This window comes from Eptesicus fuscus, chromosome 4 (genome assembly GCF_027574615.1).
Source record: "Eptesicus fuscus isolate TK198812 chromosome 4, DD_ASM_mEF_20220401, whole genome shotgun sequence".
Lineage (NCBI taxonomy): Eukaryota > Metazoa > Chordata > Mammalia > Chiroptera > Vespertilionidae > Eptesicus > Eptesicus fuscus.
The window spans coordinates 75461339-75489009 of NC_072476.1; the positions used below are offsets into that span (position 1 = coordinate 75461339).

At 42.9% G+C, this 27671-nt stretch overlaps 1 protein-coding gene, 1 long non-coding RNA gene and 1 other non-coding gene across 7 annotated transcripts in view; all 3 read right to left on the bottom strand.

Annotated features, from left to right (window-relative positions):
- Nucleotides 1-1611: 1611 nt before the first annotated feature.
- On the bottom strand, nt 1612-13388 carry LOC129148726 (uncharacterized). Of its 2 annotated transcripts, none has more exons than XR_008555691.1 (3): nt 13356-13388; nt 11963-12097; nt 1612-1766 (listed from the first exon to the last, which is right to left on the bottom strand). It is a non-coding gene; the product is annotated as an uncharacterized LOC129148726 (long non-coding RNA). The 2 variants fall into 2 exon arrangements; XR_008555690.1 differs by lacking the exon at nt 1612-1766 and adding an exon at nt 8887-8933.
- Nucleotides 13389-17917: 4529 nt separating this feature from the next.
- Nucleotides 17918-18024, bottom strand: LOC129148909 (U6 spliceosomal RNA). The gene has a single exon (XR_008555936.1). It is a non-coding gene; the product is annotated as a U6 spliceosomal RNA (small nuclear RNA).
- Nucleotides 18025-23398: 5374 nt separating this feature from the next.
- Nucleotides 23399-27671, bottom strand: part of PTCD2 (pentatricopeptide repeat domain 2) — a 29105-nt gene continuing 24832 nt past the window's right edge. For all 4 annotated transcript variants that reach the window (XM_054714302.1, XM_028139622.2, XM_028139623.2 and 1 more), the window contains one exon: nt 23399-24228. In XM_054714302.1, the coding sequence (XP_054570277.1) occupies nt 24004-24228 (225 nt within the window). In that variant the 3' untranslated portion in view covers nt 23399-24003. The remainder of the gene's footprint in view (nt 24229-27671) is intronic.

The following is a 27671-nucleotide window of genomic DNA, read 5'->3' on the forward strand; positions in this document are numbered from 1 at the left end:
AGGCACTTGGCTCAGTGCCTTGCACCCTGGACGGGTTCTTTAATATCTCTTACTGCCTCAGTTTTCTGAAAACTAAAAGAGTTCTCCGTTCATACCCATAGTTGGTTTAAAAGCATTTGGATAAAAATCCTGCCACAGCATAGGTACATTCTGCCCTTTCATACAACGAATCCTTCCATTACCTAGAAACCTTGTCTTATTTTTATTTTATTTTATTTTTTAAAGTACTGTTGGCATATAATATTATATTCGTTTCAGGCATACAATATAGTGAGTCAACATTTATATACATTATGAAGTGATTGCCACATTAGTCTGGTACCCTCTGTCACCATACGAAATTATGTTACTACTGACTATAACCCCTGTGGTGTACACTGCTCCCCATGACTTATTTTATAACTGGAATTTTGTACCTCTTAAACCCCTTCACCTTTTTGCCCATCCCCACCCCCTATAAAAACTTTCTTATTTGAAAGTAGCTTTTTAATGTTCACCAACAGGAAACTGGTAAAATAATGCTGCATTCATTAAGAAGCACTTTTTAAATACGGTGTCTGGAGAATAAAGAAAACAACTTGCAGAATACCGTACTAGCATCATCCCTGGTTTTAAACCTGTATCTGCTAGGTGCTTTGTGTTAGTATTGTGTTATCTATAACACATAAGGTTGTGTGTGGCTAGAAAAAGATCTGGAGGGATAAAGACCACATAACAGTGGTTGCTTTGGGTAGAAGAGGAGGTGTAGAAATGAGGAAGGGAATTTTTATTTTTTATTTCTATGCTTCTGAACTGTTTCAATTTTTTTTACCAGTATTTCTTCAATAATTAAATGGCACTAGTTTTAAATAAATGTTGGAAAACATATTTTATAGCCTGGAATAGAACTTTATTGGTAGGTATAACATCTTATAAAATAAATTATTATAAAATAAGTATTTTCCTTTGGTCCCCATTCACAAAATGCTCTTTGTGCTAAAAAAAATTAAAGTGATTATTTGACTGTTCTGCCCTGTGGAAAAGTGAGAGCTGAGCCAAGCCCGGTTTTTGTTCTGCCCTTGGTAGCAGCCTCCCTTCATATTCTGGCTTCTCCCCACCCAAACATCTCAGCCACCTTCGGAAACCAGATCGCAGGCCTTCGCGAGACACGGGGTTAAAGGTAGCCAGCTGTCCTTTCCCTCATTAGGTTTGAATCAAAGAATGCTGTTTTCTGCGACCAATTTATTACCCAGAGCTTAGGCCCAAATTCTGCCTCACAGTCTGTAGACTGATTTTACCAAGTTATTTATTTCAGACCTGTTGTATTTGCTGCCAAGCAATTTAGATGTCACATGAAATGTACTGTGGTGGGTTTTTACTGCTCTTATGTCACCAAATGAAGCTGTTTCATTCTGAGCCTGCTCACTCATGGAAATGCTATGAACTTGTTTACAACTAGTTCTGCTGGTGCCTCGACTAACAAAGCAGCCAGATACATTCAAACGCATGCTCCGTCTTCATTCACCGTATCTTCCAAGAACAGCCTGACACGTCTCTAATGCCAGAGCCCCCCTGAATCCAGTGCCCCAACGAGGAAGTTAGTAAGAACAACTTGGGAATGATTTCCTTCTTCTTCCCTCCTTCTACCGTGCAGCCTGTTTTAAGACGGCTGTACATAAACAGACCTGCTGCCTGCATGACTCAGCCTCTGTTAGTCATGGAAAACAGGAGTTTGTCCGGCAGGAGAATCAGCAACCATCACACGCTTCTGGTGTGGGTGTTCTCTTCTGCCCAGGCGTGAGGATTGAATGAAAAGTACATGTCAGTCTTATGCAATTATGTGGAACTTGGACATTATAATGTTAGGGACGTTCTTGGGGACCACATCAACATTAAACACTCAATTTTCATTATTTCTAAAAGCATTTATTTAACTCTGAGATGTCTTCATTTACACATTTCAGGTCTACACCACCTTTCCTCCTGAGGGCACCCCTACCACCAGCCTTAGAGAAGCCCCCTCTCATTGGACGGCTGCAATGCCCCCTCACTGGTCTTCCTGCTTCTGCTCTGGCCCCACTACAACCTGGTCTCTCCATACAGTAATCATTTAAAAATGCAAACCGGGTCCAATCCCAGCCTGGTTAAACACCTTTCATTGGCTCACCACTCTACATGGAATAAAACCAAACTTCTTTGCATGCTCTGGACCCCAGCTCCCTCTTGACCTTGGTCTTGGGCGTCCTCCCTGCACTGCAGCCATGCAGGCTTTCCCACGCTTCTGAAACCACAGTGAGCTCGTCCTGCCTCAGTGCTTCACGGCTCTTCTCTGCCCTGGACCCCACACCCTCACTTCTTCCCTTGACTTCTCTTTCTGCAACTCAAAGTCTCCTCAAGGTGCCTCCTCTGATGCACTTTCCAAAGTTGCCCCTCCTTATTCTCCTGTCCAGCTTCCTATTCGTGTCCCTTTGATACTCATTATACTCTGTAATTACTTGTTTATTGTCTTCCTCCCCCTGTTGGCCATGGGGATGGACCTGTCAGTAGAGCTTGCATGGTGAGCTCAGTTCAGGGACACACCAAAGTCCCTAGAGGTTTGGGGAGCTGACAAAGATTTTTTGCTTGACCAGACTTTAGTCAGGCTTCTGAGCCTTTTCCTGGGCCAGTCTGTGTACTTCCCTGTAAAATCCAGTTTTAGCAAGAACCCAGCTAAATCAATTTAACCAGAAACTCCCACCCTTGATATCTGATCAGGTTCCTCATTTCCCACCGTCCTCCAGGGGATGTCTCATCTCCCTGACCTGTCTTCAGCAAAGATCCTGTTAGGTCAGTTTAGCCAGAATGCTCCCTTACCCCTGCTATTTCCTCTTAGTAATTTTTCATCCACTGACCCCCACCATGCTATATTCTGTCAGAGCTGAGCTCAGTCTCTCTCCCTCACTGCAAAATCCCGTTGCAGTGGTCCTTATACCTAATGAAATGGTACTGAATAAAGTCTGCCTTACCATCCTTAACAAGTGTCATTGGATATATTTTTCTTTGATAGAGCCCAGGTTATAAACTACTATCATACCCCATCAGTATGAGTCATCACCAGCAAAACTTACTTAAAGTTCTTGTTAACATCATCAAGTTCATTTTATTAAACAAATTGTCAATATTAATTTAAATCTGTTAACTCTGGTTAAAATCTGTAAGTAAAGTTTTTAAGTCAACATCAAGGAAATAAGATATAGAAAACAGGCAGATTTGGGATAAGAGTATTTCTTAGGTTCACTTTCCATCAGTTTCAGGGGTACCAGTAGCCAATTCTTATTATGGGGTAAAGATCAGAGAGCTGTTTGATAGGATAGGATAGGATATAGAAGAGTGACTCAGCTCTCCCAATCAAATCCTTTCACAATGACCTCATTATTTTATTTGAAACAATGAGAGTTCCAGGATCATTGGCACATGTATACTCAAAAACAATAAGGAAAATATTTTAACCTCCTCTCAAAAGTCTCTGTGTCAAGACCTCCTTCCATTTGTGTGCATAATCAGTATTATTTTCTTTTATGTTTTCACACTAAGAACATATTAAAAGAATCAGACTTTAACCCTTTGCACTCGCTTGCTTTTTTCTCGATTCCTTTATTCTAATGCTAACCGTGTCAAGTCACACTCGACATCCGAGTGCAAAAGGTCTTTCGTTTTCAACAATAAAATTATTTTTATATTCTATTTTAATTATTGACTTTGAACACCTTTTCATATCTTTCTTGCTTATAGGTATTTATTCTGTGAATTACCAGTTCACACCCTTTATATCTGATTACTTTTGGTCAACCACCTTTCTGGGCCAATACAAATGTTACTGCAGAGTTTTGTGCCATCATTCATAACTAGAGCATTTATTGTGTTGTTGAAACAATGACAGTCAATGACCCTCACTATCTTAGAGTCATTGGTGACATTTAGTTTTTATTGAAATTGCAGGGCACTAATTATTTTTTATTACTAGTCATATTTGTTCCTGGCCATTTTCTGTTGACCTGTACCTCCTTGATCTGTGGACCCCAAAACTCCCAATTTTCACCAATCAACTTAATCTTGTTAAGAAGAGACTTTAAAATGACCTGGAGGAATGCTTTGGGCTCCACCCCTTCATTTTTTCTTTATGGACTTACGGTTTTCTGGGAAGGAGACACATTTTCTTTTGGATATAGTCTGTCTTCTTCTTTAGACTTTGCAGTTCTCCATCAGCAACCAGTAGAACTTGTGCCACTGGGAACCCAAATTGGTCCACATGCCTGTTGTAACTGGCACTGGCCTGAAACACACCAGGTTTTCCCCAGCATTCTTTATGCTTAGTCAGTAGCTGGACAAACTGAAAGAAGCAAGTTCTCCTAGGAATTGTTGCACAGATTGTTTTCTGGATCATTGGAGGGTGGGCAAGGGGGAGAAGAAATATTAAATACAGGTATAAGAAGGCATTGGGATAATAAATTGGGGGTGTTTAGAAATCTTAGAATCACGAAATTTGGAGTGAAAATGCCCTTTTGGTGAGAAACTCCTTTGTTTCATGGGTGAGACTCAGGTAGGTCACATGTGCTGCTCAAGTTTTCCCAGCCATCAAGGGGCAGCGCTGAAATGCAGGTGTCCTGACTCCTGGTCTAGAGTCTTTCTTTTCCTTCTAGGCTGCCTCCTTTCTCATCTAATGGGAAGAAGAAATTCACTAAAAAGATTAATATGTTATCAATTCCAGAAGTGGTCATCTATCACAAGAGAGGAAACTGAATCTCGGAGACATGAAGTGACTTGCTTGGGGTCCCAGGACTAGTGGTTGTACGTCTATCACAGGACACAGGTGTCATGTTTTTTCATTGCTAAAGAGGGCTCTCTCTACCAGGTCACCATGGCATCCTTCACCAGCACAGTCTGAATCCTCAAAGCAGGTAGAAATATTTTTGAAAGGTCCAACTACGGTGGCTGCCCTCAGGAATGAAATAATAAGAGGCTCCTCCTGCCAATGCTCTGGGAAAATGTTAGTCGTCCTTTAAGGTAGTCTAATTTTCACCTGTGTCTTGCTTAAAAATAACCCTCGTGGTCCTATTGGTTTTGTGGCTTGTGGAACAGTGTGTGTATTCAGAGTGGGTGTATTTTCCTAGTAGTGATATATTTCACTGGTTTCCTACTATTTAAGTCGGGTTCTTTGTTTAGAAGGAATACTGATGTAAGTTAGCTGGAGACAGGGGGGTTTTATTGTAGGAACTGAGATAGCTCCAAAGACTGAGGTGGCCTGAACTGGTCAACCCCAGCGACCCACTGCTCTCTCCATCTCCCGCTCAATGCTTCTTGCTTCTCCTTGTGCTTCTGCTCACTTCTGTTCTCCTCTCTCTACTAACTGGCTGATTCTGCTTAGTAGAGGTTTCTGAACTTTCTTAACTCTGACTTGCTCATGGCTTTTGCTTGCAATGTCCCTGACTCTCCCTTAGGGAATCTTTACAGTCCCTGCTCTTGTTGCTATGGTCTCATTCCTCCCGTGTTCCCTAGTTCCAGTTCTTGAAAGACAGGGTATCCGATCGGCTCAGCTCCTCTTTTTGCACTAGGACATGAGACATAGCTACTCTCCAGCCTATTTGATTAGCTGCCCTTTGGTCAGGAAAAAATCAGATGTGCACATAGAAGGGCTCCATGACACAGTTACCTGCCAAACTAAGGGGCTGTTGGTGGGCCAATGTCTTTCACAGGGGCTTCGGCATCATAAACACATTTAAGGCATCGTTTATTTTTAATTAAGATTCAAATATCATGGGACTGAGTCTGTTCATTGACATCTTTCATAAATTTGAGGGGAATTATAAAAATATGTTACTCTGGAACTCTTTCAACTATTTATCAGTGAGTCACAGCAATACTGTAATTTCCCATCTGTGAACAGGTTGGCTCTTTCCCAAGTACTCATATTGGATCCCACTCCCTTGAAATTGAAATTTCAGTGTGTCACTGGCAGAGAATGAACCCATGCACCTTAGCCTCTGAGCTTTGTTCTGAGAGGGTCTTATGATCTTTATATTCCTGACCTATTTTATGGCAAATTTGATGAACATTAACTGATTTAGAAGCTTGGGAAGGTGCACTGGAGTTGGGCAGATATGCAGAAAAAAAGAAATTCATCATTACTGAGCATCTACCATGAATTTGATGTGAACATTCTAATTTTATAGATGAGGAAGCTGAGGTTCAAAGAAGATGAGACATTAGCCCAATGACAAGCAAGCAGGTAAATAGTACTAGACTTTAACCCAGATCCACCTAATTTTGAATTACTCTCTGTATCATACATGCATTGGAGTTGGTGGTTGAGAATAAAAGTGGTAGGAGAAGAATATTGCAAATGAAGACAATTGAGACATCCCAGGTGAAGGTCTAGAGATGGCAAAAAGAAAGCAGTTCACAGATTGTTGACTGCAGTGGCAGATTCCTGGTGGAGATAATAGAGGTAGATTAAATGTCAGAGGCAGCCAGATTCTTGAACAATATAAAAACCAGCCTAGGGTTTATCTGACATTTTTTTGAGGCCTTGGGGAGTCACTAGAAACAAGCATGGCCTGACCAAACAGCTGTTTAGATTAGAAGGATTAGCCTGGAGACAGGAGTCAGAAGGATTGGCAATAGGAAAAGATTCTGGGTGACTTGGGCACGCATAGCTATGGGGGCCCCTGTAATCTTAGGGAATGTTTCGCAGCTGGCTTCATCATCTCACACATCGACCCCTTTTCAAGTGCTCTCCCTCCTTGTCTTCTCTGTGACAATCACAAGCTTGGGAGTGTCAGTCCTCTAGGAGCTGAACTCTGCTATAGAGTATCACCTTTGATGGAAAGAAATTCGCCTCTTATAATATATCCTATTTGAAGCTTCCAAATGTTGCCTTTTTTAATTTTTAAAAACAGAACTACTCCAAGGGGTAGTGAGCACTGGGAAGCTGAGACTGTGGTCTAAATTTCCCCTGAAAGTCTTAACCACTGGTGAGATTTTGTATATGTATCAATCATACCATTTCCATCCTCATTCTCTGTTCCTGTCACTCCAAGTGTGAGAAGAGATAGACGATTGAGATAAAGGAGAAGTTCCTAGGACTTTACTTTCTATTTCTCCTTTTTCTTTTCCATAGTAAAATTACCATGAAATTACTTATAAGAAGTTGCAGGTAATTTGGCTAAGGTACTCATGGATTTATCATGGGAAGAGTAAATTTTATTTTCTCCCCTGTATTTTTTTAGCTATTGAGGCTATTTATATAACTCAGGCATGTCAATAACATAAGTAATGCTGGCACTGAAACATGTATTTTTGTCACTTGATATTGAATATCAAGTTTGGAGGTGAGTTAGTCAGATTTATTGGTGAGAAACTGAAGAGAGGAGAGTTTTACCCCTAAACCTTGAGGGATTCAATAATAATATAACTAGAAACCCAGTGGATAAAAATCGTGACAGGTTGACTTGCCATTTCTTTTGCCCTAGGCTAAACTTGGAGCCTCTCTTTTTTGACATAGCTGAAGTCATAAAACAAACTTACAACCTTGAGAAAACAGAGGAAGAAGTCCTTTGTACAAACATTAAACTTGTATTTCCACCCACCCAATGAAATAAAAAAAACCTTAATTGGATGCCTTCAATGTGTAACCTACCATGCCAGAGGCGAACACTGAATTATTTTTCCTGAAGTTTAGGGACAGAGAATCTGCATAGTGTCACAGTCACAGTCAGCAATGAAGCAGAGTTGCGTGGTTGTTAAAATATCAAATTTCGTTTAACATTCTTCAGGCACACTCTTTACTCAGTAGTTTCTCTGCAGTGTGCTACAATCAACTCACTGCATTCCCCAGTGCTTAAAGCAGAGGCCATTAGGTGTGTCAGAGAATAGGACACCCATGAATTCCTAAAAGGGCCACTTGTTCAGGAGACTACAACACCCATCAATTCCTAAAAGGGCAATTTGTTCAGGGAAGTAGCCGTGGTTATCAGGGCCTGGGGCTTTGCTGTCGGGCATGGATGAAGGCCAGATTCTGGGTGATTCTTAAACCAAAGCTTTAGAATGATCTGGCAGCTAGGATTATCGTGTCTTCCTCTTGATCCCATCACAGCTGGATTGAGTGGGTTAATAGAGTTTTGGGTGGGAATTATGAGAAATAGTGTATATCCAACAGAATGGAGTTGGTCAGTGAAAGCTTTGTGCACAGACCTGTTGGCATCTAGTTCTAATTGAGGGGTGGGTCTTGGTGGTCTCATCTATATACATTTGTATCTTGGAATTCTGGGACCCAGGGCAGACTGGCCACATTAGGCCTAATGACCATAGGTGTTTAAGCTCCTTGGAAAATAGGAAGAACTTTGAGATTCTTGACCAAAGAGAGGAGATCGTGTCTGTATCAACCCCTCAGCAAGGAGAGGAAAGGCCCTCAGTGGACAGATGACTCTCTGAGTTGAAGGAGGGACAAAGCTCAGATCCCCTACATTGAGACATGCAATTTTCCCAGTCAATGAATGCTTTTAAGTACAATAAAGAGCTGTATCTTCCTGCCCAGGGCACTAGTGAAGCCCTACATAGAGGACGCCTCAGGGGGCCTTAAAAGTCTGTGGTCACTTAAGGGTTGGACAATTCAAGGTTATTGGAAAGAATTGTATTTGCTTGGGATAGAGACTCGGGGACACCCTCTAGTTTTGATACAAAGCAAGCAAAGCAGGGACTGCAGGAGAATTTGGCATGGCAGTAAAGAGTGAAAACATTTGCTGAGAAATGGAACACTCCAGAAGCAGTGGCAAACAGTCTAGGGAGGTACGAGGCATCACCGAGGTAGGGAGGGGCCTTGGGGTTTTAGAGTTACAATAACATAACCATGTGGGAGCTCAAAGCCAAATACCTCCATGTCCATCATCCTAGCTTCGACTATTGCCAAGTCTGTGTAGCTGGAAAAAACAAAGGTTTCTCTCAATACTTGGTCAGATGTTGTCAACTTTTAAAATGTAATCATTTTCATCAGCGTTTTGTGATGTGCAAGGGTTGGGAAGGTGAACACAAGCAAGGGATTGGTCTGGGTGGTATGCTAGTGCGAGGGGTCAGAGACAGAGGGGAGTTCAAGATTAGCTCTTGAGGTCAGAATTGTCCAGCTATTCGGAGAGATGACTTACACGTCTGCCACAGTTAAATAATATTAAACTTTGACATTCTCCAAAAGTTTGTCCAATGTGATAAATAGCACCAAGAGAACCTTCTCACTTTCCTCAAGTCAGTTTCTGAAAATATCTACCTTAGTTACCTCCTCAGTTTTTGAGAAAGGGGGAGTCCAAATTTGGGCAAAACCAGCCTTCCTGCCTCATAGCTCCTGTGAACTGAGATCAGTCAAGAACAAGAACTGACCAAGTGGGAGGTATCTCTTTGTTGATATTTATACCATTCCTTAAAATAATAGCATATTATTGATTTATCACTCTGTAATTAATTACACCCAAACTTAGCAGCTTAAAACAACAATAAGCATTTATCTCTCACAGTTTCTGTAGATCAGGGATCTAAGAGTGGCTTAACTGGCTGTTTCTAGCTTAAGATCTCTGATGAGGTTGCAGCCATCTGAGGGCTTGGCCGAGGCTGGAAGGTCAGTTTCCCAGATGGCATTCTCACATGAACAATGACCTGATGTTGGCTGTCGGTAGGAAGTATTGTTCCTCCATAGAGCTACTTGTGTGTCCGCGTGACATGGTGTCTAGCTACCCCAGAGCAACTGATTTAAGAGAGAGCAAGCCAGAAACTTCAATAATTTTTATGATCTAGCCCCGGAAGTCACTTTCTGTGATTTCTCTCATATGCTTTGGTCACATAGTCATCTCTATCCAGTGTGATAGGGGACTACACAAGGATATAAATACCAAGAGGAGAGAGTCATTGGGGGCCATCTTGGAGGCTGGCTACCACAAAGAGCTACCATATATTGAGAGCTTCCTATGAGAAAGGCACCTTCCAAGCTCTTTACATATGATAACCCTTCAAGGCTATGGTTCTCTCAGTATCCTCATTTTAAAGATGAGGAAATGGAGACTTTGAGAGAGTAAATGACTTTCCCAAGGTTTTCCTGTGCCAAGCTTGCCCTTGATTTGTACCTCTAAAGGAATAAAGTTCATGCCACTCAGCACACAGGCATAGAGTACTTACTGTACTATGAGACAGACACTGTGTTAGGATCTGGGAATCCAAGAACAGCAGGACCAAGGCCCAGAGACTGTGAAGGAATTACAGGCACAAAGATAGCACTGCTTTGAAGATATGGTGGAACTCAACCAAGGGAGCAATCAGTTTGCTGTGGGCAGGGATGATTCAACAAAACCTTCTAGTAGGTGTGATGCTTCCTCAGTTGTTAGTATATCACCCTCTTCAGGCCTGGGGATAGGAGTGGGAGTTCAGCTGATTGCTGCAGAGAGTGATTGTCTCTAGCATTGAGCTTTGTTTGATAAAGCCGTTTGGCACTTTACAATATAGTCTCCTGAGTGGGGTCTGAAATCAGGAGACTCAGGTTTACACCTTGTTTTTTCACTTAAACCCCACCCACCATGAGACCTTAGGCAAATTTTTAATGCACATATTCCTTGGTTATAGTTTCTGTTAAATGGGGAAAAGCAGTCTTTCCATACATAATAAAGGAGAGAGAGTATACACATTAAAAAGGTAGATGCTATTAAAAAGTTCAAAGCTCTACTTTCAAAATGATCTGAGCTCCTTCTTTTGCACCCATATGTTACCTCTGCTACCCTTCCTCTCCCACTCTGCAGACACTGAGAGCTGAATTGTCACCTCATTTTCACAATTTACATTTAGCCTAGGGCAGTGGTCGGCAAACTCATTAGTCAACAGAGCCAAATATCAACAGTACAACGATTGAAATTTCTTTTGAGAGCCGAAAACCGACTTCTGCGCATGGGCCACGAAGTTTCAATCGCACTGTACGTGCGCGCCCGCACGTGGTATTTTGTGGAAGAGCCACACTCAAGGGGCCAAAGAGCCACATGTGGCTCGCAAGCTGAGGTTTGCTGACCACTGGCCTGGGGGAAGAAGAATGAACAGTTTCTGAGAATGTTTGGTATACAAAGCTACCTCTGAATAAGTTCAGAGATGCTCCAATTGTCCACCTGGAGTTATGTTGCTGAGAAAGGTGGGTGATGGAGACAAAGAGAAAGAAGTATAGCCCTGATCCTTGACTCAGTTGGGTTTGGATTTCCCGGTTGGGGCACATTCCCGGGTTCAATCTCCAGTAGGAGGCATGCGAGAAGCAAACGATTGATGTTTCGCTAGCACATCAATGTCTCTCTCTCTCCCTCTGTCTCCAAAAATCAATAAAAAAAACAAAGAAGTATCATATTTGTGATTAGGACACTGTTTGCGCTTTGTGCAGCTCTTTCAAGAAGAATGTCAAGCACACGACGCTTTATGGTTTTCACTGTTGGCATGCATTTCATTCTTTGAGAAGCCAAGCTTCTTTCATGATGTGATCATCCTGTGGTTTATTATTATTATTGCACAAGCAAGTGAGCAATATTTTCCTGTGAAGGGCTCTTTCATGTATATGTAAACCACAGCCTGCAGTTCCCCTAAAAGAGGGAGGCATGTGGAATACCCTGAATGGGATGCTTATTGGTAGGTTTCTAGATAGAATTCACCATTACCTTCCCATACATATTCTGGGCCCCATCATCATCTTAGATAAACAGATGAGATATTTCAGGTGAATAAAAAATTCCCCCAGGAATACTGATTATTCCATATATACATGAATCTGATGGTATTCATATGATATTGATCTCTTTTAGAATCAAGGCACTTTCATGCATTGTGCTCTCTGTCTTTTCTCTTGCCTGGAGCCTTGAAAAGCTAGCCTCACACTCTCCTAGAGGGACCTTTCCACCTACACAAGAACTTCATATTGATACAATGGAATGATGGTACACACCTCCAAGTACGTGGGCAAATCTGCTCCGATTCACATCAGTTCTGAAAACATTTTCTCTCTTCTTTCCAAGGAGGCTCAACCAATTGTCGGGTGAAATTCGGTAACCCTGGATTGGGAAGTTAAGATCACCTTGTTCTGTGGAAAGTGAAAGAGGAATTGAAGCGAAGAAGCTATAACCCTTCAGGTAGTTCCAGAACATCTAATTTCTTTTATCTGACCATGAGTGGTCAAAGCCTCATTTCCTGGTGTCTTTTTTAAACTATGGTTTTAAATACTTCATTGTGGTTAGAAGAAGACATCTAAGTATCAAAACCCATCGTATTCTTCAGGAGCAATTTTTTTTATTAAATTAATGTATAGTAAAGTTAAATGTTTTTTAGTGTAGCTTTGTGAGTTTTAATGCAAGTATAGATTCATGAAACCACCACCACCATCTGGATACATAACAGTTGTCCCTTTGTGGTCACACTCGCCCCCATTCCGACCCCTTGTAGCCACTACCCTGTTCTCACTACAGTTTTTACTTTTCCAGAAAGTCATGTAAATGGAATCAGATAATATGTAACTTTTTAAAATTGTCTTCATTCCCTCAGTATCCTCATACCTTTGAGATTCATTCACATTGTTGCATTTATCAATAGCTTATTCTCTTTTATGGCTGAGTAGGATTCTATGGTCCTATTACATATTTAACTTTGCATTCTTGAGTAGAGCATAGATACCACAAGTCCCAGGGGGGGAAATGGCACTTGGGTAACAAAGTGAAGAAGCAGATAAGGTTTATTCTTTAAATTCTGTGGTTACTTGTCATAATCATGGTGGGTGATCAAGAGATGAAAAGAAACAGGCAGTTTTTATTCCCAGAGGTCCAAGTACCTACGCTTCCAAAGGTCACCTGTAACCCATCTTTTGCAGGTTGCTAACATATTTTATCTTCAAGTTGCTCAGTGTGTTTTACTGGCACTAACACAGTGGTTTACACAGTGCCCCTCCGGAGACATCTGGTGATGTCCGGAGACATTTTTGGTGCCACACTGAGGGAGTGATACTGGCATCTAGTGAATAGAGGCCAGGGATGCTATTAAACACCCTACAGTGCACTGGACAGCCCCACAATGAAGAATTATCTGGTCCTAAATGTCAAGAGTGCGAGGTCAAACCTTGATCTAACGTATTCCAGAACTGAGCCAAAGACATCAGTAGAAAAGGGACAACCTTTTTGTGAAAAATAATTAGTTTCCTCCAAATTTTAGATGACAACCAAGGGAGTGAGAGTCAGAAAGATGAGGAAAGTGATTATTCAAACCCACGAAGAAATTATTCAAACCCCATTGGTCATCTACCTCTGACCAAGGCCTGGTCCACTCTCTGCCTGTAGGGCCCTTCACTCAACTCTTTACTTGGAGAATTCATCCTTAGAGGCCACCGATTCCTTGCCTAGGTACTCTTCCTTATGGCTCCCACAACACCTGGCGCTTACCTGTAATGAGACATTCTTCATAATCCTTTGATTATTGCTCTCTCATCATTATGGTGTCATCAGCAGAGTCCAATGCCTGGCACAAGTTGGTGCTCAATTATAGTTGAATTAAAAAAAAAACAAAACCTTTTCCATATACATGTAGGTGTTCATTCATTTAGTAAATATTTACCAAGTCCCTACGTGCCCAGCAAATTTCTGAGTGCTAAAGAGACAGGAATGAGCAAAGAGGCGAAGCACCTGTGCTCATAGGACTTACATTCTAGAACAGGGTCAGAGAGGTCTTTCTGTAAAGGGCCAGATAATAAATACTTTAGGCTTTGTTGACCACAGTCTCTATTGCAACTACCCAACTCTTTAGTTGCCATATGAAAACAGCCAAAGACAATATGTACCCCAATAAAACTTTATTTACAAAACAGGCAGCAAGCATGATTTGTCCCTCGAACTGTAGTTTGCTAACCCTTGTTCTAGAGAAGACAAGTAATACACAAATATAAAATTCAAGTAGTAAGTACTCTTTTTGTTTTAAAAATGAAAGGCTAGAGAGGAGGGGAGGTGCAATTTAGATCAGATGGTCAGGGAAGGACTCTGTGAGAAGATGGCATTTGATGGGATATCTGCATGAGTGAGGGAGCAAGCCAGAGGGCAGCCAGGGCCAAGGCTGAAGCAGGAAGGTGCTGGGGGTCTTCAGGAAAAGGTGACAAGGCTTGTGTAGCAGGAATAGTGCAAATAGGGGGAGGGTGTGAGAGCTAAGGTTGGAGGTCACTGGGGGTCAGATTACATTACTCTGTGACCTTGGGGGTCCATTCTTTATGCGACAGGAAGCCCTTGGAGGTTTTGAGGGAATGACAAGTTCTGAGTTTCTACCATTGAGCAGAAGGGGTTGGGTGACTTCGCAGCCCCCACTGGTCCACATAGTGGTTGGGTTTGAGTGAATTAAGAAAAAGTGCTTCCTTTAGAAGGAAGCAGCCTTGATTTCAGCCTCTTCCAAATGTCCCTGGTTGGTGTACAGCCAGCCCACGGGGCTGTACATCGTAGTCTCTAGTGCTGCCAAGGTTACTTAAGAAACTCCCATTCAAATGGTATTCTTGAGACTTTCTAGGATTTTGACATGTTGGTATGCAAATTATTGTCACTAAGGCCGTGGTTTCGGGGGCTCCAGCTCAGTTGTTCAAATAAGAGGGTGCCGAATCCTAAGGGTGCTCCTTCTTTTCCCCTGAAAGGAGTTGCAGCCAATTCCTGAGACCTATCACCACTGGGACAAGCGCTTCTTCATTTTGAGGTGATGCAGGGCAGTATAGATGAAGACATACAGCAGGGAGTAGGTAGCAAAGGTACCTCTCTAAGTTAGGAAACCGTGTAAAAGCAACCTTGTGATGATAATGATGATTTTCTTTTCCTAGTCTTTGTGAACTACAGGTGCCGGGAAAGCCCTGTCACACATTTGTATGCAGGTCAAATTTCTCAAAAATCTGAGCCACAACAGCCTAGTAACTGCGGGCAACATAAAGGCTTGAGCTTCGCTGCTGGGCTGCTGTCATTGTCAGGCAAATTTCCATAGCAACTTGATGTGGTTCTATTGGATCTGAATGGAACAAGTCCGGTCGTGGACTCACAATTGGTTAGTTGGTCTTCCCCTTTTCTTATTACTTGGACAGGAAATCTAATAGACAAGGTGAAGAAATGAAAGGCATTTTCATCGTCATCTTTCAATACCAATGATAGGTGACTCCTGGGCTTCCAAAATAATTCCAAACCAGGGATTTTCAACCAGTGATCTGAAAGAATTTTTAAAACATGCAGTACCTGGCTGTTTAGTCAGGGGCACTGACCTCTTTTCCCTTAGGTTGTCATATAAAAAATAAAAAATGGCAACAGCCAACACAACAACAGCTGTCCAGTGTGAATGAATCAAAATTATACCTATTTTTTGTAAGATGAACAAAAAATATATACTTCTTGGTGTGCCACAGAATTTTAGTAATGCTATTATGTCATGAGATGAAAAAAAGGTTGAAAATCACTTCTCTTAACAAATTCATCATGGACCAATATGTTTTACTTTCCTATGAACTTTTTGAGGTTTTGACACCAGGGATGAAGCAGTGCTTTCCAAACAGAGTGGATTTTACCTAAAAGTGTTGTCAACTGAGTTATGATGAGAACTGTCGTTCATTCTTTTCCCCTTGTTGTCTTAACTAGGCGTGCAATTTTCCCTAGCCTCACATGCCAACAATCTGACTTTTTACCCCAGAGTTTGACTAAGGATCATATAGCATCTACTATAGCATTTTATAAGAATAAGAAAATGAGATAAACTTAAACATAAATATTCCTATGATGGTTGCTACAGACAAACACAATTTGGTTGCCTCAATTTAAAACAATAAAGATGAAAGTGATGGGATAATATCATTATTTTGTGATAATTAGCATCTTCCAAGCTCTCATAGAGGATGAGAGATGTAATCCCATCATTGGGCTTTAAACCTAGATCTGAAGTTCATAGTTGATAGGAGATATCTGGATATCAGGTCTGAAAATATTGAACTGGCAAACAGGTGTTATTTTTCATCTGTCCTCTCTGTTTCCTAGGCAAAATTGGTACTTGCTAAGTATTCTTTGTTGAACAAACAGGGAAAGTGGAAATATACCTTGGGTTGCAGTAAAAGAGAGTTTTTGTTGGTTAATCTCGCCATGTCATACTTGAAGAGACTTAACTCCTGTCATGATGCTGGGCCTGGAGATCTATTTGGGGAGTAAAGGGCAGCTCCAAGCTGTCTTCTTACCAGCTACAGGGTATAGCCCCAGGGCAGGTGGTGAAGAAAATGGGCTTTCAGGTTTGTTGCTAGCTTTTCTCCACTTGGCTTATTCAGACCTTCTCCTTGGAAATAAGGTTTTATGCTAGGGGAAATAGGACTGAAAGCAAACCTTGGTTCTCCCAAGTTCCAGTAAAGCAGCCTCCACTCTTACTCAGTGAGTGAGAGAGTGAGAACACAGGAAGCCAAACTCCGTCACCAAAGAGCCCAAAAAGGGGACCTAAAAGATTTTTTTTCAAAGGGAGAAACATTAACAAAGTGATGGGGAAGACACAAAATAGAAGAACAGAGAAAGAAGAAAGAGGAAGTAGAATTCACCGAGGGGAAAAAACATAAGACATTCATTTATTGAAATGTAAACAGAAGGCAATTACACCCAGCCTACTCTAGTCCATCGTGCTTGCCAAAATTATAACTCAGACACGAGACTCATATCACCTATCTGTCTCAGAATTTTCAAAACAGAGACAGGAGATTTGCCAGTTAGCAGCAGCAATGGTGTGCTGGTTATCTGTTTCCTCCTCTGTATCTATCCAGGTGTCTTGCACATAAAAGGTTTTCAACAGAGTGAAACAATCAATAATTTATGACAGCCTGGCTGGTGTGGCTCAGTGGTTGAGCATCAACCTATGAACCAGGAGTCACGGTTCGATTCCTGGTCAGGGCACATGCCCGGGTTGCAGGCTCGATCCCCATGGGGACATGCAGGAGGCAGCTGATCAATTATTCTCTCTCATCATTGATGCTTCTATCTCTCTCTCCCTCTCCCTTCCTCTCTGAAATCAATAATAAAAATAATAATAATTTATGTCATGTCTACACTGGCAAAGTGAAATTGCCAGGAGAAAAGGAGATTAAAAAAAAAGACCCAAATAGTCCACATGAATAAAAAGATTTATTGCACTTTTGGGCCAGACCCATGGTCCACTGAGCTCCCTACTCTGACTCTACGGGAGTAACAAAGGCTGTGGAAGGCCAGGGGTGTAGGAATCCAGAGCCACCATTCAGTCCAGCTGGTGCCCTGGTCAACTGCTCATTTCCCCACTTCATCAAGACAGATCCTGCGTGAGTGAGCTACCTGCTACTGACTCTTTTACTTGCCATGTAGGCATCATGTTATAGGTGAGATCACCTCCTCCATGCAGTGTAGTAGAACATGACCTTCATCTGACCCCCTCCACCTCTAACAGCTTAATGGGATGAAAGCCTGCTAACCTGTTGGGGAAACAGACTTACTTAGTTCTGGCCACTAGCCAGGAATTTGGGCAAGTTCATGTGTGTGTGTGTTTTTTTTGTTGTTGTTTTTCATTTAAGTGAGACAAATCAAAGAAAATATGAGGGGAATAGCATCTACTATAGGATTTTTCCCCAGATCTTTTTTTTTTTTTCTTTTTAGTAGCTTTATCTCTGAGCTGCTGTGCCCAAGACATACCAACTCGCTGGGCCACATTGAGAGGAATTGCCGTCTGTTTCTTTCACCCTCATTCGTTGTAGGAAGTCCAGTCACACAGAATCTCCTCCAGCCATTTCTGGTGATTCTGAAGAGGTATCTCTTTTTTTTTTTTTTTTTTAATTTCTTTATTGATTAAGGTGTCACATATTTGTCCTCATCCCCCCATTCCCATCCCACCCCTCTCCCCACGCATGCCCCAAAAAAATATGGAACGCTTCACGAATTTGCGTGTCATCCTTGCGCAGGGGCCATGCTAATCTTCTCTGTATCGTTCCAATTTTAGTATATGTGCTGCCGAAGCGAGCACTAGAGGTATCTCTTGAATTCAGTGAGCAAGCTGCCTTGAGCAAGGGCATCTGCCATTGTCCTCCTCCAGGGCTTGGGTCTCACCAGAGATGTCTTTCACCAGAATCCCAACCCAAACCCTTTACAATAATTAGTAGCTTGTGAAGCATCAATGGACATTAAACATTTGTGATCATGGAAACGTGAATGACCTATTCCTAGAAATGGGCCGCGGTACACACCAGGATACTGGACTCCCCTCGCTTAAGTGGAGAAAGTTCCAAAACTGAGGACCTTCCTGATGATGGCAGGAACAGTCAGGCTGCTGTCATTGGATGGATTTGAGTGGGATGGAAAAACAACAGAAGTAAGGAAAAGCCCAATTCCTTTTCACTTCTCTCGTGTGCCAATGTGATTTTAGAAAATAAAGACAAACCGTTCCTTGTGGGATTTTCTTCTTACTTTAGGAGGAAACTGTCTCAAGTGAGAGCAGGGACCTCCTTTTTCTTCCTTTTTTTTTTTTTTTTTTTTAATATATTTTATTGATTTTCCACAGAGAGGAAGAGAGAGGGATAGAGAGTCAGAAACATCGATGAGAGAGAAACATCGATCAGCTGCCTCCTGCACACCCCCCACTGGGGATGTGCCCGCAACCAAGGCACATGCCCTTGACCGGAATCGAACCTGGGACCCTTGAGTCCGCAGGCCGACGCTCTATCCACTGAGCCAAACCGGTTTCGGCAGGGACCTCCTTTTTCTTCCTAAGGACCTGCACTGGATGTTTTCTCGTGAAACAGGTAGCTGCGCGCACACACTTGCCCTGGTATACTGTCTGCAGAGGACCATCCTCACTGCTTTTTCGCTTCCAGAAACATCCTTTCGAAACTGGATAATCCTTCATCTGAATGAAGGAAATATTCTATATTTTCCTTAAAGTCCATTTACAGCTGCCTTTCCCATGGACCTCTGTTCTCTCTGAAATCCAGAAGTGGAAGATGCTTTTGAAAACTAGCACCTTTTAAAAATAGTGACTCTGGGTGCCCTCTGCTGGGTACTCTAAGTTCTTCAGCTGTGTACTAGTGACAGCAAAGCAGGAAGCTGGGCAAGAATTACTGAAAACAAACAAACATATACACACATTTATGTATGTGCATATGTGTGTGTGGCATACTTATACGTATATATGTATGTGTATATTTACATGTATATTTTAACCTTTTTTGCTCAGGGTCCCTTTGAGGAAAGGAATCGGGGAAGATGAGGGAGGTAACATCACTGATCCTGCAATGCACTTCCCAGGCAGCCTGCAGATGAGAGACCAAGCTACCCTGAAGCCCTCTGGCCGACTCAGGGACTCCCGGGCATTTTCCTCTGGAGCCTGATTAAATGGGGCCTCCTCTCCCGAAGCAGCCAGCCTGGGAGTGTTCCAGCTGTACCACCGTGATTAGCAGCCAAGCTTGGGGTTCTTTATTTCCCTCTGGGCCTCCCTTCCCCAACCCCACCTTTAATCCCTGTGGCAATGCTGCCTCTGAGGCCCTTGGAGGTCAGAGCTCCCAGAAGGGTTGCTGAGCAAAGCTGGCAAGTAGGCGGGGTGCGCAATGCAGCACCATTTTCATCTTTCATTAACAGCGTGGACATTTCACCTGGATCCCTTGTGCTCTGCCCCTACACTGCTTCCTCCCCAATCACCTCCGACTCAGATTAGCTGAGTGCTTGGAAATAGTGGGGGGCAATGCCAGAGTCAGACCTGGAGGAGAAGGAGTGGGGCCGGTATGTTAATGCACTAGCGGCCCACGCCCCCTTCTCAGGCATTCCATTTTTCTGGACTTGACTCTGTCGTATGTAAAACTGAGATAAAAAGAATGACCAGTGTATGAACAACGTGTGAAGTACTTAAAAGCATATCATGGCAGATTATTCCTTTTAACTAAAGTCTGCCATTAATTCATTCACTCTTACAACAAATACTAAGGCCCCATGATATGTATAATATGCTCCATAGGCACTTTGGGATCCTTTAAAACAAATGTAGACTACGGTGGCCTTCAGGAGACACTATGTATACTTAGAGAGAAAACTTCTGTGACAACGCCAGGCAATGGACTTTACGTGTCAAAATCAGTGACATACACAATCGGTGCTGTGGAAGACGAGGAAAGGTCCTCCGCTATCTTTGCCACAAGGTGACATGAGTATTGCCCAGGACTTATTATTTATTCCAATTGTGATCATGTGGTCATTGGCCCACTTACCTGTTTAATCTCTGCTCCTCTTGCAGAATGCAAGCTCCATAAGAACAGAGCATTTTTTTAATCCCGTTGTTTTGACTCCATGTTAGCAAATAAAAAATATTTCCATCAGAATTACTATATCAATTTTTGTTCATTTATATTTTTAAAGAAATGCCATTAAAGCCAACTTAATTCCTTGATCCATTTTCAATGCAATATATTCAAATTTGTTTTGTTTGTTTCATTTTTCTGAAATATTTCCATTGAATTCAATTCACAATGATTTGTTTCACCACATATTTTTTATGCATAATGCATATCAAATTTGACTAATCACAGCTTCTGCCATTGTGATTTTTTTTAAATGGACATTTTGTACTGAGTTTAATTTTCTCAAATCTGTAGATTTAGAAATGTTCTAAGTTTGAATCTTGGGTTAGTTTTTCAAGCCCTGTGCTATTTGCCTTTGTTTGTGTGTGTGTGTGTGTGTGTGTGTGTGTGTGTGTGTGTGTAGATGATGGGGCCCTGGCTGAGGTCCTACCATCAATGGCCTGAACTATTAAGTGAGGAAGTCTCCAGTTCCAGCCCTCATCTGACTACAACCACGATATCCTTTGTAAGGACTGTCTGGTGGAGCCCGGCCAATTCCAAGGAGAATGAGAAATGATAAAATGACTGGTGTTGTTTTAAGCCACTAAATTCTGGAGTGTTTTTGACACAGAGGCAGATAACCAACACTGTCCTGACATGACCTAATTAAAGAGATATCCTTTTGTCTCTTTCTCATACTGTGTGTACTCACCAGGACAAGTTTTGGATTCTGGAGCAATAGACATCCTACCTAATAAAATGGTAATATGCAAATTACCATCATTCCGCTACGCCCACGATTGGGCCAGAGGGAGGCGCAGGGGGCGGGACTCGGGGTGGCCGGGGTAGCCGATTGGGCCGGCAGGACGCTGAGCTCGTGTTGCCAGTGGCGGCGGGAGCTCAGCGTCTGCGCCATGGCTGTGCTGCAGCACAGAAGGGGCCTCTGGGGCAGCGAGCTCACGTCCCGCCGCGGACCATCAAAAGCAGGGGAGCTGGGTGCCTGTCTGCTCCGGCACCAGCAGACAGGCACCCAGCTCCCCCGCGATCGAAAGCAAAAGCGAGTACGTGCATGATTCAATCATGCACTGGGCCTCTAGTTTACAGTAAGTGAAAACAATCTACAGAGGCACATACAGAATTAGGGAATAGGATGTCCTCTCCAGTGAAATATTCTCACTTACAGAATAAGAACATGCTTCAGGCAAATTGCTGAAGAGTAAGTAGGTGCTTTAGGCAAGTTCTTGAATGCAAAGAAAAACCACTTTTCAAAGAAATCAAAGAATAAAACGCTCACTGTAAACTGAACATGCTTTTCCTTTTTTTTTTTTTTTTTTTTTTTTAGCCTTCAGAATCATCTATTATTTTGGGGTGAATGTTACACACATTGGTTACCTCTGTGCTAAGCTGCCCCCTCAGTAAGGCTTCCGGCGACAGGTCAAATAGCCCAGTTCTTACAGTGGGCAGAGCACTAGCTGCCCGCTGCTCAGAGCAGCTGGGCTGGGTAGGTCACTGCTGCTATTCATCCCTCACAAAATTCCTTTTTGTTGTTTCTTTTGCTAATGAATGGTTGTTAGCTCTAACAACCAGGGTCACACCACCCAGGGCCATTTGAATGTTCTTTGTGCATGTTGGAGAAGGTAAATGATAAGTTGGGGGACAGGAAGCATACCCTGTTATTCCCTAAGACTTTGAAGGTAGAGAAGTCCAAATGGTGTGTGTGTGGGGTGGGAAGCGGCGGGGGTGGGGGGGGGGGGGTGTATTGCCAAACACAGGACACACAAGATGCAATTAAGAGTCTGTGAATGCCCTGGACGGTTTGGCTCAGCGAATAGAATGCTGGCTTGCGGATCGAAGGGTCCCGGGTTTGATTCTGGTCAAGGGCAAGTACCTCAGTTGCAGACTCCTCCCCGACAAGGCCCCTGCAGGAGGCAATCAATCAATGTGTTTCTCTCACATCGATATTTCTCTTTCCCTGTCTCTTCCACTTTCTCTAAAAATCTATGGAAAAATATCCTGTAAGGATAAAAAAAAAAAAAGATTCTGTGAAGGCAGAGAATTTTCTTTAAAGGGGGCTATCAATGGTTTACAGAGCGTAAGCCAAGAAATTCTTTTGGTATTTCTGAGCAGGAGGAAGAATTAATTTGTTTATATAATTCTTCAACTAGGTGCAAACATTGGCAACACTACCAGTATCACAGTAACTGTGTTACCTCAACAGTAACACAGTTACTGTCCACATAGCATTTACTTTGTACCAGGCTGTCCTGCAACGTTATCTATCTCATTCCATCTTCACAGCAAGCCTGGGAGGTGGGCACTATGTTATCCCCAGTCTAACAAGTAAGGAAGCTGAGGTGAGCCCACGCCACACAGTGAGCTGTGGAGCCCTTAATATTCTGTCTCTGAAGAGATTCTCCCTTTTCTTCTCTGAAGAGACATAATGTGGTACAAGGGGAAGGGTACGAGACTAGGAATCTGGATTTGAACTTCAGCTCCACCGCAAACTATCCCAATTTGGCAAGTCATTTCCTCAACCTGAAAGATGGGGGGGTTAAATTAGGAGACTCAGGAGATTCCTCCTTCTCTAAAAACGTCTGATCCTGTGAACAATTCTTGCCTCAGAATATCGATAAAGTTCAAGTCAGCACCGAAGAGTCTGCAGCCCCCAAAGGCGGCGGCTGAGGCTCGAACATCACCTGGGCCTTCGGAACACCAGGCCCAAGCCGCCAGGTGCTGCGTTTCCGACAGTAAGTAATGGGTCAGTGTGAGGAAGTGCTGACCTGCTGTTGTGATGCATTAATTTTTTTTAACCAAAAATAAAAATCCAAAGAGAGAAAAGAGAAACCCATTAACAAACAAGATGAACTATAGAAACAAATACAGTATTTAGGACCCACATAGAAAACTAAGCAATCCAGAGAGCATTCTGTGGTTTTCACTGGTACTTATTTTGAAAAGCACACAGCTTGCCCATGACCAAAGCGGTAATCATTTGAATTTTGGCTTACTGACTAGTTCCGAGAGCTAAATTCTGGCTTTGTTTGTGCTGCTGAGAAAACCAAACATAATCCTAAGAAGTTTTTGGAACCGTTTTTATTTTTCTTAATTTTTGAGAAAATTAGACCCTGATGAAACTTGAATGAAAAATTCAAATCAATACACGATTCCTACAGGCACTCTTATTTTACAGATGGAAAATGAGGGCCCAAGTACCTTGTTTGGGGTCACAGGTAAATGATGACAGAAGCAGTGAGAAAATCCTGGGCTACTTCCCAGCATGGTGGCCTAGGGGTTCAGAGCATCTGAATTCAGCAAGTAACCATCTCCTGACAGTTGGTCGGAATTGACTGTGCGATTCCTTCCACTTTTGCTTATTGGGTGCACTGGTACTGGAAGCTGGACTGCAGACTGTGACCATATTCCTTCAAGGATCCTCAGCAGTTGACCAGAACAAGCCTCTTTCTGAGGGAGCTCAGCTTTCTGCCCCGTGTATCTAGACCTCAAATGGGTTAACTTCCCAGGTCAGCAAGCCAGCACTCAATGAACACGGACATTAAGGAGACCAAATGCTAGTGCAGAGTCCACTGGAGTTCGGTGCCTGATTTCTTAGGATGCCAATAACTCACTACAAGCAAGTCCCCTCCAACTCAGACCCACCCCACAGGGGGTTGGACTGAAGGTTACTCAGCCCACAAGGACTGGCTGAGGGGCTGGAAGGTCCGGCGGCTGACTGTCCTCTTGTTTATCAGTACCGTGTGGGGCTTTAGGTGTCTGGGGGTGTGGCAGAGCAGAGCGTCCAAGGTGTGAGTGGTGACCTGGCCATTTATGTGCAGTTTCCCATAGAGCTCGTCGAATGAGGCCAGAAGGGCAGGCACATCCTTCACCTTTCCCTTCACTTTAGCCAGCTGGAAAAACACAAAAAAGCAAATTATTACACCTCTGCAAGTCTCCCCTGGTTCTTTCTGTCCTCCAAGAAGCAGAGACGGAAATGTAAGGGTGTACCTAAAGAGATAAAAAACAGGGTGCTGGGGCACACAGAGGGATGACTAGCTTCAGGGTCTCTACAAGCTACACACCAAATTCAGAATCGGTGCTTGAAAATCATGCCCAATGTCTTTCAAAAGCGGGGGAGGGTTAAATGGCACAAATGGGACAAGTTTATCCAATTTAATGACCAGAGCAGGAAGCAGGGCCAAATTACATAGGGCTTTATGGTGCATGGTAAGTTTGTTTTTGGTGTGTGCGTGTTTTCAGAGGTTGTTTTTAAACAACACGTTTTGTGTTAGGTTAGGAACACTTTCCATTCTGGCGTTTTTCAGAGTGTGTTTGAGGTGAGAATGAAGACACCTTCAGTCTTGGGAGACAGACTAAATGTGCAGATTCTCACAAGAACAGGTGAGCTATGTCCCTGTTATTCGGTGTCCTGCTGGCCAAGGTTAACGATTGGTAATGGCGGAAAACAAGGATGAGGGACTTCTGAACCCCAGAGTATAGGCAGCTCTACAGGCCGCTCGCTTTTCCTTTGCACCCTCTTCCCTCTGGCCCGGTTTTCCTCCTCCCACTTCCCGCAATCATCACTTGAATGTTGGCTTTGGTGTTGTCCATGGTAAGTTCTTTGGAATTTATTCTAAAAGCCATCAGAGGGTCCAACCTGGGACGTGATCTGATTTCAGTTTATAATAAAGCTGTGTGGAGAACTGGCGGGTACGAGAATGTGGAGGCTGCCCTAACCGGTTTGGCTCAGTGGATAGAGCATCGGCCTGCGGACTCAAGGGTCCCAGGTTCGATTCCGGTCAAGGGCATGTACCTTGGTTGCGGGCACATCCCTAGTAGGGGGTGTGCAGGAGGCAGATGATCGATGTTTCTCTCTCATCGATGTTTCTAACTCTCTATCCCTCTCCCTTCCTCTCTGTAAAAAATCAATTAAAAAAAAAAAAAGAAAGAATGTAGAGACTGATCTGGAGTCCCCCACATTAGCCCAGATGAGAGGATGATGTACTGGGAAATGTACAGCAGAGATGGAGAAGTAGATGTATGTGAGATGTATTTTAGATTTAAACTTTTAAGGATTTATTGTTGAGGGAGTGAAGGAAAGGGAGGAATCAAAGACATCTTCCCAACTTGGGCTCTATAACTTGGTGATGGGTGATGTCATTAGCTGAAATGGGAAGATGGGAGGACAGATCTGCAGAGGGAAAATCGAGAGTCCTGTTTCGGGCATGACTCAGATATGTAAGAATGAAGCATGGAGGATAGGTCTAGACCAGAGGTATAAATATTAGAGTCATAAGTATATGAATGATATTTAATTCTACAAAAATGGGTGAGCTCTAAATTAGAATGTGAAGCTACTTTCTGAACAAATTAACATTTTATTTAGTTCAATACTTATTAACAATATAACCTAACAACATTTCTTGATGTAATGTAAGTAATCAAGGTCCCTAACATACTAGTATCCTTTGGTCATCTTCTAAATATATCATAACCCTGCACACCTTCCTTCCAACAAGGTCTCCCCACTGAACTGTCAGATAAAAAGTTTAATCACTTCTTAATGTTCTTAAAAAGAATAGTTTGTTCAGTCCTCATGTTCAAGGTGAAGTGACTTAATGTGTAGCACATGGCTTCCAAAAGAAGCAAAGCAAATGTGCCAAGCAGGAGGTAACTTTGCTCTAATTGCTTACACAACATCAGTTCCCTTACATCACTATAAAAGTACTAAATGGTGTCATTAGGATCACTCTACAATTTAAGCATTAAAAATATTATACTATACTAGGAGCCCAGCGCACGATTCAAAATCGCGCAGCACCGCCCACCCTCAAGTCGCCGGTCCGGCCCTGCCTCCCTCTCTGGCCCTTGAAGCAGCCACAGCTGCTGCTGATCAGGCCCTCCCCCAGCGCAGGCGCGCGGAGGCCCCTGCCGCCCTGCCTCGACACTGCGCACGCAACCACCTCCTGTCAGGTCGACCCATTACAGTGTCCTGGTTAATTAGCATATTTCTCTATTTTATATATATAGATTGTTTGTTAATTTAGTTTTAAAAAAAGAAATCAATGAATTGAGTGGTTTCAGTCCTAGTATTGGAGAAAAATCAACAATTCTCTTCAACATTCCTCCAGTGGCGTAACACCACCTATCTCCACACATAAGATATCCTATATAATAAAAGGGTAATATGAAAATTGACCGAATGGTGGAAGGACCGGTTGCTATGACATGCACTGACCACCAGGGGGCAGATGCTCAATGCAGGAGCTGCCCCCTGGTGGTCAGTGCACTCCCACAGGGGAGCGCTGCTCAGCCAGAAGCCGGGCTGAAGGCTGGCGAGTGCAGTGGTGGCAGGAGCCTCTCCTGCCTCTGTGGCAGTGCTAAGGATGTCCGATTTCCCGCAGGGAGCAGGCCTAAGCCATTAGTCAGACATCTCCCGAGGGCTCCCGGACTGCGAACTGAGGGACACCCCCCTCCCTGAGTGCACAAACATCATGCACTGGGCGTCTAGTTGTTAATAACTGTTGGTACAAACACTAAATAGAGCATTTGTAAAATGCAGAGTTCTATAATAGGAGACTCCACATGCAACCTCACAAACATATTTACAACTAGCTCAGAAGCCACCTAGATTATATGGATCGATTCATTTCACAACAAGCAGTTCCCTGAGTGTCTCCCAACAACCAGGGAATGCATTGAACTAGAGGGCGTGCTTTCTAAGTCAGTCAGTCTTACAAGCTTTAGAGGAAAATTTTTCAGATAAAAACAATCAGTATTTTTCAATGTGGAGTTTGTTTGGATGCTTCAGTCATATGATTGAACAACATGTTGATGGACCAGATCTAAGGTATGACTGGTTAACATGTGTCAGTACTGCACACACATTCACACGATTGTGTACTTGAAAACCAGTGCCCCACCTTTTCTAACATATTCCAAAAGGATCTGGGTGGGTCACTACCTACACAGAGCTAAGACCTCAAACAGAAAGAAGCTTTAAATTTAATCATATCCTCCAGCGGCATATCACCACCTATCTAACAGCGGAAGAAGCCTTTGGGTGGAAGTGAGGAGATGGGACAGGACTGAGAGGCAGTGGTATGGCAGAAGGGAAAGCAGCCACCTGCCCTCTACTGCCAGTCCCACCATCTCAGACACCAGCCTGGACGAGCTCTATAACAGGCCAGGGAAGAAGTGAGAAAAGGGAGGGAGGACAAAGTGTAGGCCTCTTCGTGTACCAGTATCATCACTAACAGTATGATCATTGCCAACAACTGACACTTTCTGTACAGTTCTTTATTCCTATAGGCTCTATACTCCAAGCAACATACAAATTATTAAATTTCAAATG